Raw genomic sequence first — 15,162 nt, forward strand, 5'->3', positions numbered from 1 at the left:
ATAAAACTACTATTTCAGTATTTTTCAGATATAGCTCACCCACCAATCAAAATAACAATTTCTTTTCAGTAACTAAAAGTATAATAATTTATTTCAACAAATTGAAACAGAACTCATGGCTGTTAGTTCTGCTTCAGCGTGAAAAAAACTCTTAAAACAATTTGAAAATATCAAAAATCTATATACAGAAACCATTTTAGAATTGGGAATCTTTGTTATAACTCCCAATTGATTGCTTAAAATGGCTGTTTTAAACAAACAATCGTAGTTGCTTGGACGGGGGTAAATTAGTTTAGAACAAACCTTTGCATATGACAAAATCCCCTCATGGCTGTTTGAGGGGATTTCGTTGATCAACTGTGGCAGCTTTTGCTTCAGTTCCATGAGATATCCTATAACGTGTTTAAAGCTTTTACATCATCATTGTGTGTATGTACAGATTCTATGCCCAATTTGAGCCACGATCGTGTCGTTAATTCCATTGGCATATGCAAACATTCTCTCAAGGATTTTCAGGTGGATTAACCGACGAGTGATTCTGTCTTTTTTTAACTTGGTATTATCTACACAGCATTGTATTAACGTGTATGCTATAACTGGCATTAACCATACGCACTACAACCTAGTCTTAACTTAGTTCTTATGGTTTGAAGCTGATCTTGCTTGTGGGTTGTTTCTCCTTCGGTGCCGAAACCTAAGTACGTTGTTTGCGAAATTTGCCGGTCCTCCAGGACCTGCTCCTAATGTCGAACCAAAAACACAAACTTCCATGCAATGCGACTCAAGTACGTATGTGAACGTGAGTTGTTGGTAAATTTCCAAATCTAAACGTAGTAAATTTGAAAACGAGCCATTGGCCGAACTCAGACATCGACGGGTTCCTTGGCGGTTTCCGTGTCGGTTAGCCGCACCACGGTGACCTCGGTGGTGACCCCGTTCAGCACCATTGCCATCGACTGCTGATCCCGCCAGGGTGTGGTTAAAATGGTTAGCCTTTGACGCAAGCTTCCCGGCGTTGTCAGAAGTTTAAAAATCGCAACCGCCGGTATCATCACCACCGAGGAGCCAGCTATACACCATCCCAGCGCATTGGCCCAACTGGGATACACGTAGTCCGCATAGGTCAAAGGTTCATAGCCAATCAGGCCGTATACAGTGATGAAGAGCAGGAAAATCGGTGCCACAAATCGCCAGCAAACCTGCCAGTACCTCCCCGGGGGAAAGCCAATCATATCCCTGATGTCCTCACTGAATCGATTGGTTCCGTAGATCCAGGACACGGCAATCGCCTCGAAGAATACGGCCACCAGAATCGAGTAGCCGGCGGCATAGCGATCGAGCAAATGGAAAAAGTAGAAGCCACCTTGAGTGCAACTGGCCAGTCCAACCACAAAGTACAGGGAAAATAAACCAGCAACAAACACCTCCCGGTTCCTTTTGATCTTGGGGAACTCGTCGCTCAAGGCGGTGATAATAGCCTCAGAGCCACCAAACTGTAAGGTAAGTAAATTCAAAGTTATAAACATAGTGATAAATTTGATATTCACATGGTAAAATTACTAACTATCATTTTTCGACCTTTAAAAATTCTCTCAAATCGATAAAGAAAAGTAAAGATAAAAGAAAAAATACCGATACAGGTCCTAAAATTACTCTGGGTAAGAGCGAGATAGATAAATTCGAAAAAACACCAAAGCAATAGGGCGAACATTCCAAAGTAATACGCCACTTATCTATATCTAGACGTATAATTAATACGATCAAAATAATTCTCATATTTTATCTTTTTTTCTCTGCTTATAAATAACACTTACCGAACTATCCAGGCCCAAGGTTAGCAGCATCATAAAGAATATGAGAGCCCAGAAAGTACTGGCCGGCATGGTGGCGATGGCAGCTGGATATACCACGAAAACCAGGCCAGGTCCCTCAGTGGCCACATCCTCGATTCTTACTCCCAAAGTGTGAGCCATATAGCCCAGCACGGAGAATATCACAAATCCGGCTATAAAGCTGGTAGCCGAATTGATAAAGCTGGTCAGCAGAGCATCTCTATAAAGATATTTATTAGGTGTTTTATATCATAAGTAAAACAGAACCCAAATCAGAAACATACTTGTACACATTATTGTGGTATTTATTGTAGGATGCATAGGCCAGCAGCACTCCAAATCCTGGACCCAATGAGAAAAACACCTGGGTGGCCGCATCCACCCAAACCTCGGCCTTGTAGATGGCACTGAAGTTGGGCGTGAGATAATACTGAATGCCCAGAAAGGATCCAGGCAGTGTGAGACCCCTGATGAGTAGGATTAGTAGCACCGCATAGGGGAAGAGGGCCGTGAACCACACAACCTTGCCCGAAGTGCTAATTCCCTTCCACAGCGAGAAATAGCAGATTAAATAGACAATCAGAAGGCACAGCGCCATGTCCCACTTGATGGCGCCCAGATCGTGGATGCCCTCGCTCTGGTTCAGCTCCAAAATATAGCGACTTTATATAGTTATAATATTATTATTTGTTAAAGGAAAATATAGATCATACATACTTAAAATACTCTGAGGCAGCGGATTGAAAGCCCTCCACATGACCCACTGAAGGCGTCTCCAAACTTATCGAACCATTCACATAGGATTCGTTCAAGAGCAGGCTTTGATTTCCCATCACATAAAAGTCACTGTAATTGCCTATCAGTGGAACACGAGAAGCATTTTGGCTCTCAAACTGGTAGAAATATTGAAATTAATTATTAAATTACATTTTAACCAGTCAAGGATAGCGTATTATAACATAAAATCCGACATCTTAGTAATAACTTAGTTATATTTAAATCTTCACTTACCGGTCTACAATTTGGGGTATTCCAAACATTATTGCACGACGTCCAAGGCAATGTGCTGGTGAAGGATGCAAAAAAGAAACGCAACGACCAGGCAATAATCACATTATAGTAGAAGTCCACATAGAAGGCTATCAACACCACAGCATAGCCAATTCCTGGGAAAATGTAGATCATAATAATGGATTTAATTTAAATATAGTAAGCAAACTATTTACCCTTGAAGAGTGGCACTAGGCGACCCCAGCATGTGATGGCTCCCTTACGATTGTGCTGACCCAGGGCCAATTCCATGTAGAATAGAGGAATACCACCGACCACCAACATAATGCCGTAGGGCACAAGAAAAGCGCCTGAAATAATTATAATTATAATATAGAACATATATAAGATATGGTTTTAAACATATAAACTAATAAGGTTAGAACATATTTGCTGTGAGCAGAACCACAATAAATTGCAGGGGTTTCAAACCCCATTTAAAAGCACCGGCAATAATTTTTTAAAACAGAAAATCTAAGAAAGTTTGTTTAAATCAAGTAATGATTTAAAATTTGTTTTAATATTTTAATTGTAAGCATACATTTTGTTTTGTGCATCTATGCTATAATAATTTTCATTGATTTGAAACCTCGATTTAAGTCGCCCAAAAGCAGGCAATGGTTATTTTCTTAGCAGGAAAACCACGGAAGTGAAAGAACATCATGTTATCTTTACAAATCATATTAAATTTCCGACTACCCATAGGTTTTCAACTTTTACCCTGCCTGTTTTTATATCAGTTTTTATAATAATGATTGCATAACCGCCTCATCTCGAGTATTGAGACTGACCCGTGTCACAACCTCTGCATTGTTCTTCGCCCTGCTTCCGTCGACAAACCTACATAATTGCACACATATTTCCTACATAGACACCCGACCTTTATGTATGTTCGATGGTACACAAAATCAAATTGTTTTACAAGTGCCACTCTAAGGACATTTTAAAAACATTAACAGCAGCCTGCGAGGAGAAAGGCGATCGGGGAAAGCGGGGAAAGCCTCGACGCGGCTGTCTCCGGCAGTCATCTCCGTCACCTCCGGAAAACCCGGACCAAAGTCACACCCCCTTTTGGGCCTGACAATTGGTAGAGTGCCATCGATACTTTGCTGAGTGGCAGGGGATGATGTTTTTATGATTTGATTATGTCTATTAGCAGGCAAAGTGGCCGACAAAGTCGTCTGTCCCGGGACTTGCTATATGCATGGGTGTTCTGGTGTTCTATATGTACTATATCTACAAAGGCTCTGACAGCCCCGGTTCTTCCGCCCTCTGTCGTGTCAATTATGTTGAAAATGTAAAACAAAAACGTCTAAAATAAAGTCGGGGCATCTATGACGCCCGTCACTGTTGTTGAAGCCATAATTTCCGGTGCTTCAAGTGCATTTCCCCCACTTTTCACCAGCTCGTCATGGACACTGTGCATAGATATGTGCCTCTAATTCGATTCCCTGGCCATAATTCGGTCAAAACTTGGTCAATTTCAGACGGACATGTGGAAGTGATGGTGTGAGTGAGTAGCAGATTGATTTTCTATTGAATTATTTTCGAAAGTTATGTCTTTTAAGCAATGAAACTAAGTTTTTAAATTATTTTAATTATGCTGTTGGCAAAGGTCCCTCAAAGTGAAGCCTAAATTTAATTTAGAAGTAGCTCTTTTTTAGAATAGAAATATTTAATCACTTGCCACAAACTTATCAACTTAAGCTCATATATATTTTTCACACCAAATTGGAAAGAAAACATAGGCTGATATATGACTGTATGGGTATGTAAAAAATCTATTATAAATTAGGTAATTGATTTTTGAAAATACCTTTTATAAAATTAAAGAAATACAATAACCATTCGTTTTTTTATGGAGCTAGCTAGGATATTTCTCTTTAGTTACACAACTTTTCAACAAGAAAAGCATTAATGTTTTATGACCAGCATGGTTAAATTAATATGTGGATGCTTTTGGCAAAGGTTGATTAAAACGCCTGCAAACTTAATTTAGAAATACCTTTATTCCTAACATTTTTTTCTACATTTTTTAATAAACTTAAAGCTGTTGACTCACTCTCACTAAATTCGAAAGTAGACTAAATAAGTTAAAAGGGTTTAATTGTAAGAATTATTTTTGAAAACCCATCTAACTAAATAAATGTTTTAAAAAACCCTTAAGTTTTAGTTGAAGATAATTTAGTTTTTAATGTAATCAAATAAGTCGAAAAGGTAAGTAAAACCCCTCTAACAATATAAAAGTTTAAAAAAGATATTAAGTTTTATTTTGAGTTGATTTAATATGCTTTAATATAATTTAGTGCTAAAAGTTCATTTAATGTGCGTTGTTTTTGGAAGTGTCCAAATTATTTTATAAAACTAGAAGCGCTAGAATATAATAATTGAATGCATGGCTAACTAATGTAGAAACACTTGTGGTAAGTATGCGCGATGTAAGCCTGCTCCTGGGGTTTTAGCCATAATCCAGGACAATGTGGCTGGCACAGCCTGTTGCTGCCATCAAAGCTGCCACTTTCGAGTTGCAGGCAGCAGGAAAATGGGAAATGGGAAATGGGAAACAGAATAAATAATACCGACTAAGCTGTGGTAATAATCGCAACCTGAGCGAGTTGGTGGTCCTGGCAACGGACCCAAAGTGGAACTTAAGCTGGAGCCGGAGCCACTGATTGAACGCAATGAAGCGTATAAATATAACAATTTATTATTATGATTTTAAAGGGAGAGCAGCGTGCTGTAGGAGAAAAAATGCTCATAAAATAGTAATAACTATATCGAAGGCCCTGTGAGCCACACATCCATTCAGCGGGAAAGTGCCGCAGTGGGGGGAAAATTGAGGGAATGGAAATGGAGATGGAGACATGTTTCGCACATGAATTTCCCACAATGCGATGGTGGAAAGTGCTCCGGCAACAAAAGCCTAGAGAACTCCACATAAGCAGGCTGACATATTGCCCAGAAATGGGGTGTGGAAAAAGAGTGAAAGAGGGTAAGCGGGCCAAATGCGATTATGACTGCCAGATTTAGTTGTCATACAGAAGCACTTAACTTTTGGAATTGTTTTGAATGATGGCGTTGACGATGAGGATCAGGATGCGAAGTAAGTGTGTGTCCTTTGCCGCTTTTCCAGCGGGGGAAACCCTGCGATTTGACAAAGGAAGCTGGCCACCCTGCCCCTCTCCCCAAACCGACAGCACTTGGCACCACTTTGACAAAGTGTTAACAAGGCCGAAAGGAAAATGCAGAAGGCAGAAAGCGGAAAGCGACGGGTTCCGTGGCGAGCCCAATGATGTGTAAAGCCATATAAATTATTTTCACTCAGCCAGAGCGATTCACGAAATGTCTTTATCCCCTAATTGGCCAGTTCACACGGAGGAAAAAGGCCTGCGATAGGTCAACCTTATTTTATGAATTGCTATTATATTATAAGTACCCTTTAAAGATGGTATATAACTTTATCATTTATATTTCTAACAAATGTATATGATATACAAAGCTTAGGTATTCGTAAAATATTCTTAAGATTTGCACATAGATGTTATAGATATTGATATAGAATGGTCCCAAATACATTAGACTAATGTTTACAGATCGTGATTTTCTTTATCCTCAGCCCCCATTTTAATGTATTGGTTATATGATCCAAGCTAAAATGATTTTAGTTATCCAAAAAAATATATTTGAATTTATTAAAGATATATATATATAAATCAATAAAAATTCCCTTATTATATGGTCCTAAATAATTTGGAAAAGGGTTTTCATATTTCCCTTTATATATTTTGTATAATAAAGTAGTTTTCTAACAACTTGCGCTTAATTTGTCAGGACTTATCAGATAGGTTCAAAAGAAATAGGATCAAGAAAGCGGTACTTACCACCGCCATTTTTGTAGCACAAATAGGGAAATCTCCAGACGTTTGCTAAATCGACGGCGAATCCAATAACCGATAATAAAAAATCCACTTTGCCGCTCCATGTTTCCCGCTCGTCGCTGATGCTATTGTTATCGTTATCGTGTGGCGTGGGCGTCTTTGATTTGGATATGTGTCCGGTTGGTGACATCTGCGACTATATAACCCGTCGTGTCCTTGATCCAAAACGTGGAGTTCCCGCCGCCGCACTTTGAAATCTGTGAAAACCAGAGCACTTCAATGGGTCAGCTCGGAAATATCGCCCCGCTCGAATCATTTAAATCCCATACCCTAGCCCGAACCCGAACCCCTCATGGACTTCAATGAGTGTGTGTTCGGGGCACTTGAAACCCGTTTGGCAACGACATGTGCTCACCGAGCCCTTGAAGAGCTCGTTGGCACATTACGCATACGACAGGTGGCATGTTCAAACACACTGGCCAGCAAACACTTGACCATCCATCCACACCACAGAACAAGCACATGTATCTGGCCATATATGCTCAGCGCTGGGGAATCTTTGCGTGTAATGAAACCACAAGCACGTCAAACAATTAATCTGATCTACTTAATTCCTCCCCGCTGACTTTAATTGCCCAGAGTTGTGATCAATTAGCCGGAACGCAGATTGAGTGCTTAAAGTGCTCCGGTTGTACTTATGAACTAGACTAGAATGCATCATGCTTTCTGTTCTAGAATGGATGGCAATCTTTGCTGGTCAAAAATTGTCTGAAGAAAATACATTTTGAATAAATAAATAAAAAGAAATTGATGGTTTTCTATATCTCTTCTAATAAACTATTTTTGAAAGTATTAAAAATTTTAGATTTCTCACTAAAATAGGTATTTTAGAAATTTTAAGTCAAGTAAGAAGGTATTTTTTTACTTTACTTTTTACTTTACTTTATTTTATTAGAATTATTAAGTTTGTTTTCATAGAAAAATCGTTTACAGAAAATTCGGCATTGACTTTAAATTGCTAAGATGTAGGGCGAATACTTTTTAAGTGTATTTAAAATTGTAATTGCACTGTAATTGATGTACACATATAAAGATTCTTGTGTAGCTTAGCTTTCTTGGCATGCATCTACTAAGTCGTAAGTATACAACTTTTAACAGCATTTTAATGTGCTATCATTTGCATTACAAATTAAATCTATGATTGTTTGACTCTTAAAGATTCTAAAAATATTTATTAAGTAATTCTTTAGTAACATTTTGTTAGATTCCATTTACGCTTTATTAAATTCAGAGGCACTTCATCTTTGTTTTATTTTCGAATTCATTTTATCACTTAGTTTCATTTAAAGTTTTTTTAAAAATGTGTACCCGTAATTTTTCCCCATACTTACCTAACAAATACCTCGCTCAAATCATGTACTTGCACCAATCCATTGTTAAGTAATCCGTAAAACTTGTGAAAAATATCCAGAAAATGTAGAAGAAAGCTCCACACAAGCAATGCCGAATGCGAAATACCGAACTTCACTTTAAATACATTTGAGGATGTATTATGATATTTTCCAAAAAACTTTCAACTCGAGTGGGAAGTTCAGAATCGCAGCTGTTGCGCCTTCGGTGACATGCGAGCGTTTGCAAATGGCTGCTGGCCAGCAGCGCCTTTTATAGCCCGCGACAAGTGGTTACCGTTACGTCGGCTGCATCTCTTATCACACCCATACACTGGAATAGCCCCCAACACACACACACACACTTAAACCCCCTCAACACTTATGTGCGGAAAAGTTTTGTGTGTGTGTCAAGCGCAGCGGCGGTAAAGTTGAACCTCTAGAGCTGAATTCGGAATTATGAAAGCCAGAAGTCGCATGCGCCAAGGAAACGTCGACGGAACCGGAACGGAAGTGACCAATTAGAGTTGCCTTACATATACAGCGACAACGGTGCGTATACGCGATGTACGTGTGTACATGCAGGCTGCCTCTGTGTGCGGGCACAGTTCGCTGTACGTGTGAGCTGTTAGCAGAGGATGCTGCTGTTAACTCGAGAGGCTGTTCACAGCGCCATGTTAACTCCTTGTAAGGGAACTATTTATTCCAATTGTTGGGAAACTTTATCATTATTTATTCTTATTGATACTGAAAGATTTGTATCTATAGAACAATGCCAAGATGTTACTAAAATTCATCTAGTCTAACAACAGAAAAAATAATAATGTAGAAAGAAATTATGTGCTTGTTTATGTTACTTTTACTATGTCACTCACTACGCAATTATTTGTTACCACAATTCAAATTTAAATTTATTAAGGATGTTACATATACACTTTAAACTTTTAAAGGTTTTACAACATTAACTCTATTAAACAAATTTTGTGAATTTAAAATTTATGTTATTTATTTATAAAGCCTGAATAGCCTACAGCTTAACGTCCACGGGCCTTCACAAAATCTACTGTTGTCTATAAATAGCAAAATTTCAACGATTCAATGATTAGATTCTATGATTCGATTCTATAATTCGATTCTATAATTCGATTCTATGATTCGATTCATGATTTGATTCAATTAATCAATTATCAATGAATCAATGAATCAATGAATCAATGAATCAATGAATCAATGAATCAATGAATCAATGAACCAATGAATCAATAAATCAATGAATCAATGAATCAATGAACCAATGAATCAATAAATCAATGAATCAATATATCAATGAATCAATGAATCAATGAACCAATGAACCAATGAATCAATAAATCAATAAATCACTAAATCAATAAATCAATGAATCAATGAATCAATGAATCAATGAATCAATGAATCAATGAATCAATGAATCAATGAATCAATGAATCAATGAATCAATGAATCAATAAATCAATAAATCAATGAATCAATTAATCAATGAATCAATGAATCAATGAATCAATGAATCAATGAATCAATGAATCAATGAATCAATGATTCAATGAATCAATTAATCAATGAATCAATGAATCAATGAATATTCTTAACTTTATAGGTTTATGAAAAAAAATATATACAATGTGGCTTGATTAAATATTAACTTATTGTTTATTTCCATTTATGATAATTATTGCCTATTGCAGACCCATCGTTTCGCTAGTTAGAAGATTAAATTGTTGGATCTTATATTTACCGATTACCGATATCAAACGTGAAAAGTAAACCCCCAGTTAAGGCACTGGACTATAGGCTTTATCTTAACAATTTTATAATACTGCGATATAAATAAAAAAAAGGTGTTCTTGAACTCAAGCCGATATATGTAGATAAACCACGTCGGTTTCTTTAAAAGGCAACTGCAACCATAAAATACAGCCACTAGTAGAATGCCAGAGCAATACTAGAGATCCTGAGAATATCGGTGACTACTTCAAAATGATACTCAGCCAAATAAACGGTATAACAATACGAATATTGAAGGAGAGCGACTACGGAATCGTGAAACCTTTCATGAGGGATTACTTCCATTACGACGAGCCTATGGGCATAGGCCTCCAAGAGCAAATTCATCTACAGAATGAGGCGGAGGTCGACAAGGAATACCTGTCGGTGATCAGGCAAGGTCTCTCCATAGTGGCATTCGATGAAAACAGCAAGAATCTTCTGGTTGGCATTGCCGTTGCCGAAAAAATGGACCCCAACATAATGGAGAAACAACACAAGGAGGCCGCGGAAATGGAGTCTAATGCCTTGGGTCGAAGCCGGAAGATGGTAGCCAAAGTGGAGCGGGATGCCAACATCTTCGAGCGCTGCGGTGTCTCCACATACTTGAGTTTAATAGCCATCTCCGTGCACTCCTCGATGAGGGGAAAAGGTCTATTGGGCCAACTTAGCATGTGTCTGTTGAACCTGGGTCGCTCTCGGGGATTCCCCCTTTTTATTGGCTGCAGCAGCAGTTACTACTCGGCACGGTCGGCGATGAAGCAAGGGCTCGAATGCATCCACTCACAGGCATATGCCGACTACAAGGACGATCAGGGCCGTACGATATTTAATCCACCAGCTCCACATACCCATATGCGGGTCGTGGCTGCCAAGCTCTGACAGATCTTTTAGAAAACAAGTTAAAAGAATTGTTGATATTGTGGTAGTCTTAGTTACGGTGTAAACATAAAAATAAAGAATATTCGTTTTAATTTAATTTAAGTATACACATAAAGAAACTCTTTGGTAAAATAGACAAATATAAACTTATATTGATAAAATTATAAATTAAATTCAGAGATGCGTCTCTGTAGCATGGTAATTTATAAGCAAAATAAAAAGGTACATTTAAAATTGAATTTTCAAAAGTGAGTTCATCCCACACATTTTATCTTTGCATACATTTGTGTGGAAGATTTTGCGTTACGATACCTATTTTTGATAGTTTAATAACTATTAACTATTTACTATTGCCTTAACAAAATACCTAACTAATGCTTAAATGCTTAACTATTTAAAGCACTTTAAAGTACTATTTTTATAGTATCTGCATTGGTTAATTTCACCACAAAAATTTCCTTGTGTGTACAATAATTTACTGTATTTGTTATCACAAAATTAAATTTTATCGGGTAATAAACTTTAGACATTGTTGTGTAGGCTGCATTTTTTTTTTATCGAACTTGTATGTAGGTTGCAATATTATTTTGGTTGATCCGTAGTTGTAGTAAAACGTGTGATAAGCAATCGCCAACGAACTATTGAAGAAATTGGCAAGATAACCGCCAGTATATAAAAGCAGTGTGTTGCCTTCTTCATCGAAAAAAAGCATAAAACAAACAGAATGACTTTCAACACGAAGGAAGGCGTCACGATACGCATTATGGTCCTGGAGGATTACGAAAAACTGAAGTTGTTTATGAAGGAAGAGTACTTCAATGCGGAACCCTTGTGCCAATCTTGCGGTGAAGACGTTCATCTGCAGAACGAGAAGGAGAACGATGCGATAAACCTTTCGATGATCGCCCAGGGCACTTCCCTTTTGGCCCTTGACGAGAACGATGATGGCCGAATTGTGGGCTTCGTCCTGGCAGGAGCCCAAGTCCCCGAGGATGTGGAAAGAAACGCCAAGACAGTCAAGACATTAACGGATAACGCTTGGGGCCGCATCTTTGTAATATTGACCAAGGCCGAACGCGAAGCCAATATTTTTGAGCGCTACGGCGTCTCAAACGTTCTCTACTCCCACATAACCAGTGTAGCCGCCTCGATGAGGGGCAAGGGCCTGGGTTCCCGTCTGGCCACCACCCTTATGGACCTGGGTCGGTCCCAGGCACTTCCCGTCATGGTCGCCTACTGCACCAGCTTTTACTCCGCTCGGCAGAAGAAGGCCCTTGGGATGGAGTGCATCTACTCCCTGGACTACGCCGACTATACGGACGATCAGGGACGAGTAATGTTTGCTCCAACAGTCCCAAACACCACGCTTAGAGTAATGGCCATAAAATTGTGATCCGGCATCTGAAAATTTCATCAAAAAATCCCTGAAGAATTGACTATTCCATAATATAAAGACTTAAATAAAATAAAATATAATAGAATTGTTTATGAAACTTTTCTAGCAATCGGCAAAGTAGCTTGTCCCGGGCTCCTATTAAAAATGGATACTTTGCTTTACCTCTACCCATACCAAATTCTTTTCAGAAATCGTATTTCATTACATTTTGAACAGCTAATAACAAAACGTAGTGAATATTTTCGTAATTATATGTTGACAGTAAGATAGAATTGGATGAATATAAATTGTATTTCTATTGAAATTCAAAATAAAACGCCAAATGGAAAAAGATTCATTAAAAATGTTGAAATGGTGCAGTGGATACATTCTATTAATCGTATTTACTTTGAAACGATACTTCCCCCAAACCAGTGTTGCCAATGTAGTTATTTTTTCTCTAGATCTATCGGTTTTCAATTGGGAAGTACTGGACAAAATGTAAATTATCAAGAATTTTGTATGTTTTCCAAGAAAAATTGGCGAATTTTTAGCTTCTTCAAATCATCTCTTGTGTTCTTCATTTGTTTTTGTTCTTCGGTCTACTCCGGAAAGACAAATAATCAATCTATAAAAATGTTGATTTACCTCTCTAGCTTTTTTTTGTCTAGCTATTTCTAGCTTTTTTAAAGGCTGGTATAGCTTTTTATGAGACGAAGAGTTGGCAGCCCTAGCCCCATCGCCCACCACTAGCTGTCATTCGGCGACGCGACGAAAAGAAATCAACGTGCTTATTTTCCGCTTCGGATTTTGCCAGAGAAAACTAATCGAAATGGGCGTACAAGTAGTTCCAATTGCTAATGGTGATGGTGAGTACAGAGTTATGAGATTGGAATTTCCGGAGAGTGCCGGAAAAGACCGGCATTTCTAACCTAAGAAGTGCATATTCGCGATGCACTGGTCGGAAAATTACCCGCAACAATACGGTCGTCTCGCTCACACACATCCATTTTCGTATTCCTTGCCCGCAGGCAGCACTTTCCCGAAGAATGGGCAAAAGGTCACGGTTCACTACACCGGCACCCTGGACGATGGCACCAAGGTGAGTAGTTCTCTGGGTCACTGATGGACACCAAAGCTAACCAGGCGTTCCCCACCTCAATCCTGCAGTTCGATTCGTCGCGCGACCGCAACAAGCCCTTCAAGTTCACCATCGGCAAGGGCGAGGTCATCCGCGGCTGGGACGAGGGAGTCGCCCAGTTGAGCGTCGGCCAGCGCGCCAAGCTGATCTGCTCGCCGGACTACGCCTACGGCAGCCGCGGCCACCCCGGCGTCATTCCGCCCAACTCCACCCTCACCTTCGACGTGGAGCTGCTCAAGGTCGAATAGGCGAAAAAAGGTCCACAGGCCGCCCGTTGTGTATACCCCCAATGAAAATCCCGGGGGTTGCGGACCGGCGCACGGACGCCCAGCCGAAGGACACCAAAATCGGAAGGAACCAGAACAATCCAGCAGCATTTGCCAACCCGAAATAAAAATGATAACTCAAACCCAGCTCTAAACTAGAACTAATTTAACCGCAATGGGAACGCATCTTCTACGCATACAAATAAACATTTATTCAAGTCAATGACAAACAAATGTGTTTCACTTATATTCTTTAAAGATGCTAGATATGGCTGCTGTGGCTTTCAGTTTTTGAAGACTACGTTTTTATCAGGTTTTAGTTGAGAGTTAGGGGTTTGTTTTGAACGAATACCTTTAAAATTGTTCCAAAACTTAGGTTTTTTAATTTATAAACTTCGCTCTGTTGACAAATGTACATAAGTAGTAAAGTTTATTACACAAGTTAATGAATTTATTTATTACAGTTTGAAGTTTGAAAAGAACATTTTATATAATGTATACAAATAATCTTTTAAACATTTATTCTAGTCAATGTTTCCAGAATCGAGCCTTGTGCGATCCCCCGTCATACCCTGTTTCCCTTCAATCCTTAGTTCTTGCAGACCACGTTCATAATCTGGTCAATAAGATTATAGCGATCGTGCTCGTATTTCTGGGCATGCTTTAGCCAGTGGCCGCGCACCTTCTTCCAGCGGGCCACATTGGAGGAGAGCAGTTCGAGGGCATCGGCTCCCTCAAGAGCCTTCTCCCGCTTCTTTTCCTCCTGGCTGAACTCCAGGCGAGGCGGAATGATGGGCAGATTCGTGGGCTTGGGCTGCGGCAGCTCGGTGAGCATCTTCATCTCCCCGCTTCTCAATTTGGAGAGTATCTCCTCGCCGTTGTCCTCTCGTTTGGGGGCCGTAGTTGAACCATCTGTTTGAAAGGCGGCCACGGCGGGATTCCTCGGTTGATTGGCCATCCAGGCTCGGCAAATGGGGTACAGAGGAGTGCCGTCCTGGTACTTGGAGAGGTCCAGGCTCCGCTCGAACAGGCGCATCACATAAGACTCGCCGGGAGCCTTCTGGACAGATCCAGAACCGACGCTCTTCTTGTAGAGCACTCGCCTGGCCTTGATGCGTGCTCCAATGACGAGGGCCGACGAGGAGGACGAGGGCTTCGCGGTGGCCCCCGCCGTGACCGCCTTGACATTCGGCTCCAGCTTCACCTGGTACTGGCGCTGCTGTTGCTGCTGGATCAGCAGCTTCTTCGAGGGACGGCCCCGAATGGGCAGATCCGAATCGGCATCCTCGTCCTGCGCCTGGTGGCTCGTCTGAGGCTTCTGCTCCTCGCGACGCGACTCCCGCAGGCGTAGGGATGTCTCCTTCTTCTTTGGCGTGGTCTTCATTTCGGGCGCTTTTCTTTTTAGTGGAAAATTAAGGAAAATCTATTTCGAATGTCAAAACAGAAATCAAACGGAAAGACGGCGATTCGCAACACTAAAACAAGGCGTCGTTGATCAACACTACTAACTCCCGCCACGTAAAAATACTAAATAGCGAACGTAAGCA

The 15,162-nt window shown here is 39.9% G+C and overlaps 5 protein-coding genes across 5 annotated transcripts; 3 read left to right on the forward strand and 2 right to left on the reverse strand.

Moving 5' to 3' along the window:
- Nucleotides 1–62: 62 nt before the first annotated feature.
- Nucleotides 63–8,404, reverse strand: DAT (Sodium-dependent dopamine transporter). The gene is made up of 8 exons (XM_017075101.4): nt 8,152–8,404; nt 6,764–7,017; nt 3,059–3,193; nt 2,844–2,998; nt 2,550–2,725; nt 2,117–2,494; nt 1,815–2,052; nt 63–1,493 (listed from the first exon to the last, which is right to left on the reverse strand). Exons 2-8 carry the CDS (start codon nt 6,948–6,950, stop codon nt 864–866), a joined length of 1,899 nt encoding a protein of 632 aa, XP_016930590.1. The 5' UTR covers nt 6,951–7,017; nt 8,152–8,404; the 3' UTR covers nt 63–863.
- A 1,687-nt stretch (nt 8,405–10,091) lies between these two features.
- LOC108008875 (arylalkylamine N-acetyltransferase-like 2) lies at nt 10,092–10,930 on the forward strand. Its single transcript, XM_017072780.4, has one exon. It carries the CDS (start codon nt 10,165–10,167, stop codon nt 10,831–10,833), a length of 669 nt encoding a protein of 222 aa, XP_016928269.2. The 5' UTR covers nt 10,092–10,164; the 3' UTR covers nt 10,834–10,930.
- A 586-nt stretch (nt 10,931–11,516) lies between these two features.
- Nucleotides 11,517–12,288, forward strand: AANATL4 (Arylalkylamine N-acetyltransferase-like 4). The gene has a single exon (XM_017072744.4). The coding sequence runs from the start codon at nt 11,558–11,560 to the stop codon at nt 12,224–12,226; it is 669 nt and encodes a 222-aa protein (XP_016928233.2). The 5' UTR covers nt 11,517–11,557; the 3' UTR covers nt 12,227–12,288.
- Nucleotides 12,289–12,926: 638 nt separating this feature from the next.
- Fkbp12 (peptidyl-prolyl cis-trans isomerase Fkbp12) lies at nt 12,927–13,849 on the forward strand. The gene is made up of 3 exons (XM_017072468.4): nt 12,927–13,077; nt 13,240–13,310; nt 13,379–13,849. Exons 1-3 carry the CDS (start codon nt 13,041–13,043, stop codon nt 13,595–13,597), a joined length of 327 nt encoding a protein of 108 aa, XP_016927957.1. The 5' UTR covers nt 12,927–13,040; the 3' UTR covers nt 13,598–13,849.
- A 190-nt stretch (nt 13,850–14,039) lies between these two features.
- On the reverse strand, nt 14,040–15,096 carry mip40 (Myb-interacting protein 40). Its single transcript, XM_017072503.4, has one exon. The coding sequence runs from the start codon at nt 14,997–14,999 to the stop codon at nt 14,205–14,207; it is 795 nt and encodes a 264-aa protein (XP_016927992.2). The 5' UTR covers nt 15,000–15,096; the 3' UTR covers nt 14,040–14,204.
- Between the last annotated feature and the right edge of the window lie 66 nt (nt 15,097–15,162).

The sequence above is a fragment of the Drosophila suzukii genome, chromosome 2R (genome assembly GCF_043229965.1).
Source record: "Drosophila suzukii chromosome 2R, CBGP_Dsuzu_IsoJpt1.0, whole genome shotgun sequence".
Lineage (NCBI taxonomy): Eukaryota > Metazoa > Arthropoda > Insecta > Diptera > Drosophilidae > Drosophila > Drosophila suzukii.

Excerpts from the sequence above, each read along its gene's own strand:
- mip40 (XM_017072503.4), bottom strand. The coding sequence starts at position 14,999 with ATGAAGACCACGCCAAAGAAGAAGGAGACATCCCTACGCCTGCGGGAG.
- AANATL4 (XM_017072744.4), top strand. The coding sequence starts at position 11,558 with ATGACTTTCAACACGAAGGAAGGCGTCACGATACGCATTATGGTCCTG.
- LOC108008875 (XM_017072780.4), top strand. The coding sequence starts at position 10,165 with ATGATACTCAGCCAAATAAACGGTATAACAATACGAATATTGAAGGAG.
- Fkbp12 (XM_017072468.4), top strand. The coding sequence starts at position 13,041 with ATGGGCGTACAAGTAGTTCCAATTGCTAATGGTGATG. Across the intron at positions 13,078-13,239 it reads TCCAATTGCTAATGGTGATG|GCAGCACTTTCCCGAAGAAT; the intron begins GTGAGTACAGAG and ends CCTTGCCCGCAG. Across the intron at positions 13,311-13,378 it reads CCCTGGACGATGGCACCAAG|TTCGATTCGTCGCGCGACCG; the intron begins GTGAGTAGTTCT and ends TCAATCCTGCAG.
- DAT (XM_017075101.4), bottom strand. The coding sequence starts at position 6,950 with ATGTCACCAACCGGACACATATCCAAATCAAAGACGCCCACGCCACAC. Across the intron at positions 3,194-6,763 it reads GTGCTACAAAAATGGCGGTG|GCGCTTTTCTTGTGCCCTAC; the intron begins GTAAGTACCGCT and ends TAATTATTTCAG. Across the intron at positions 2,999-3,058 it reads CCTAGTGCCACTCTTCAAGG|GAATTGGCTATGCTGTGGTG; the intron begins GTAAATAGTTTG and ends ACATTTTCCCAG.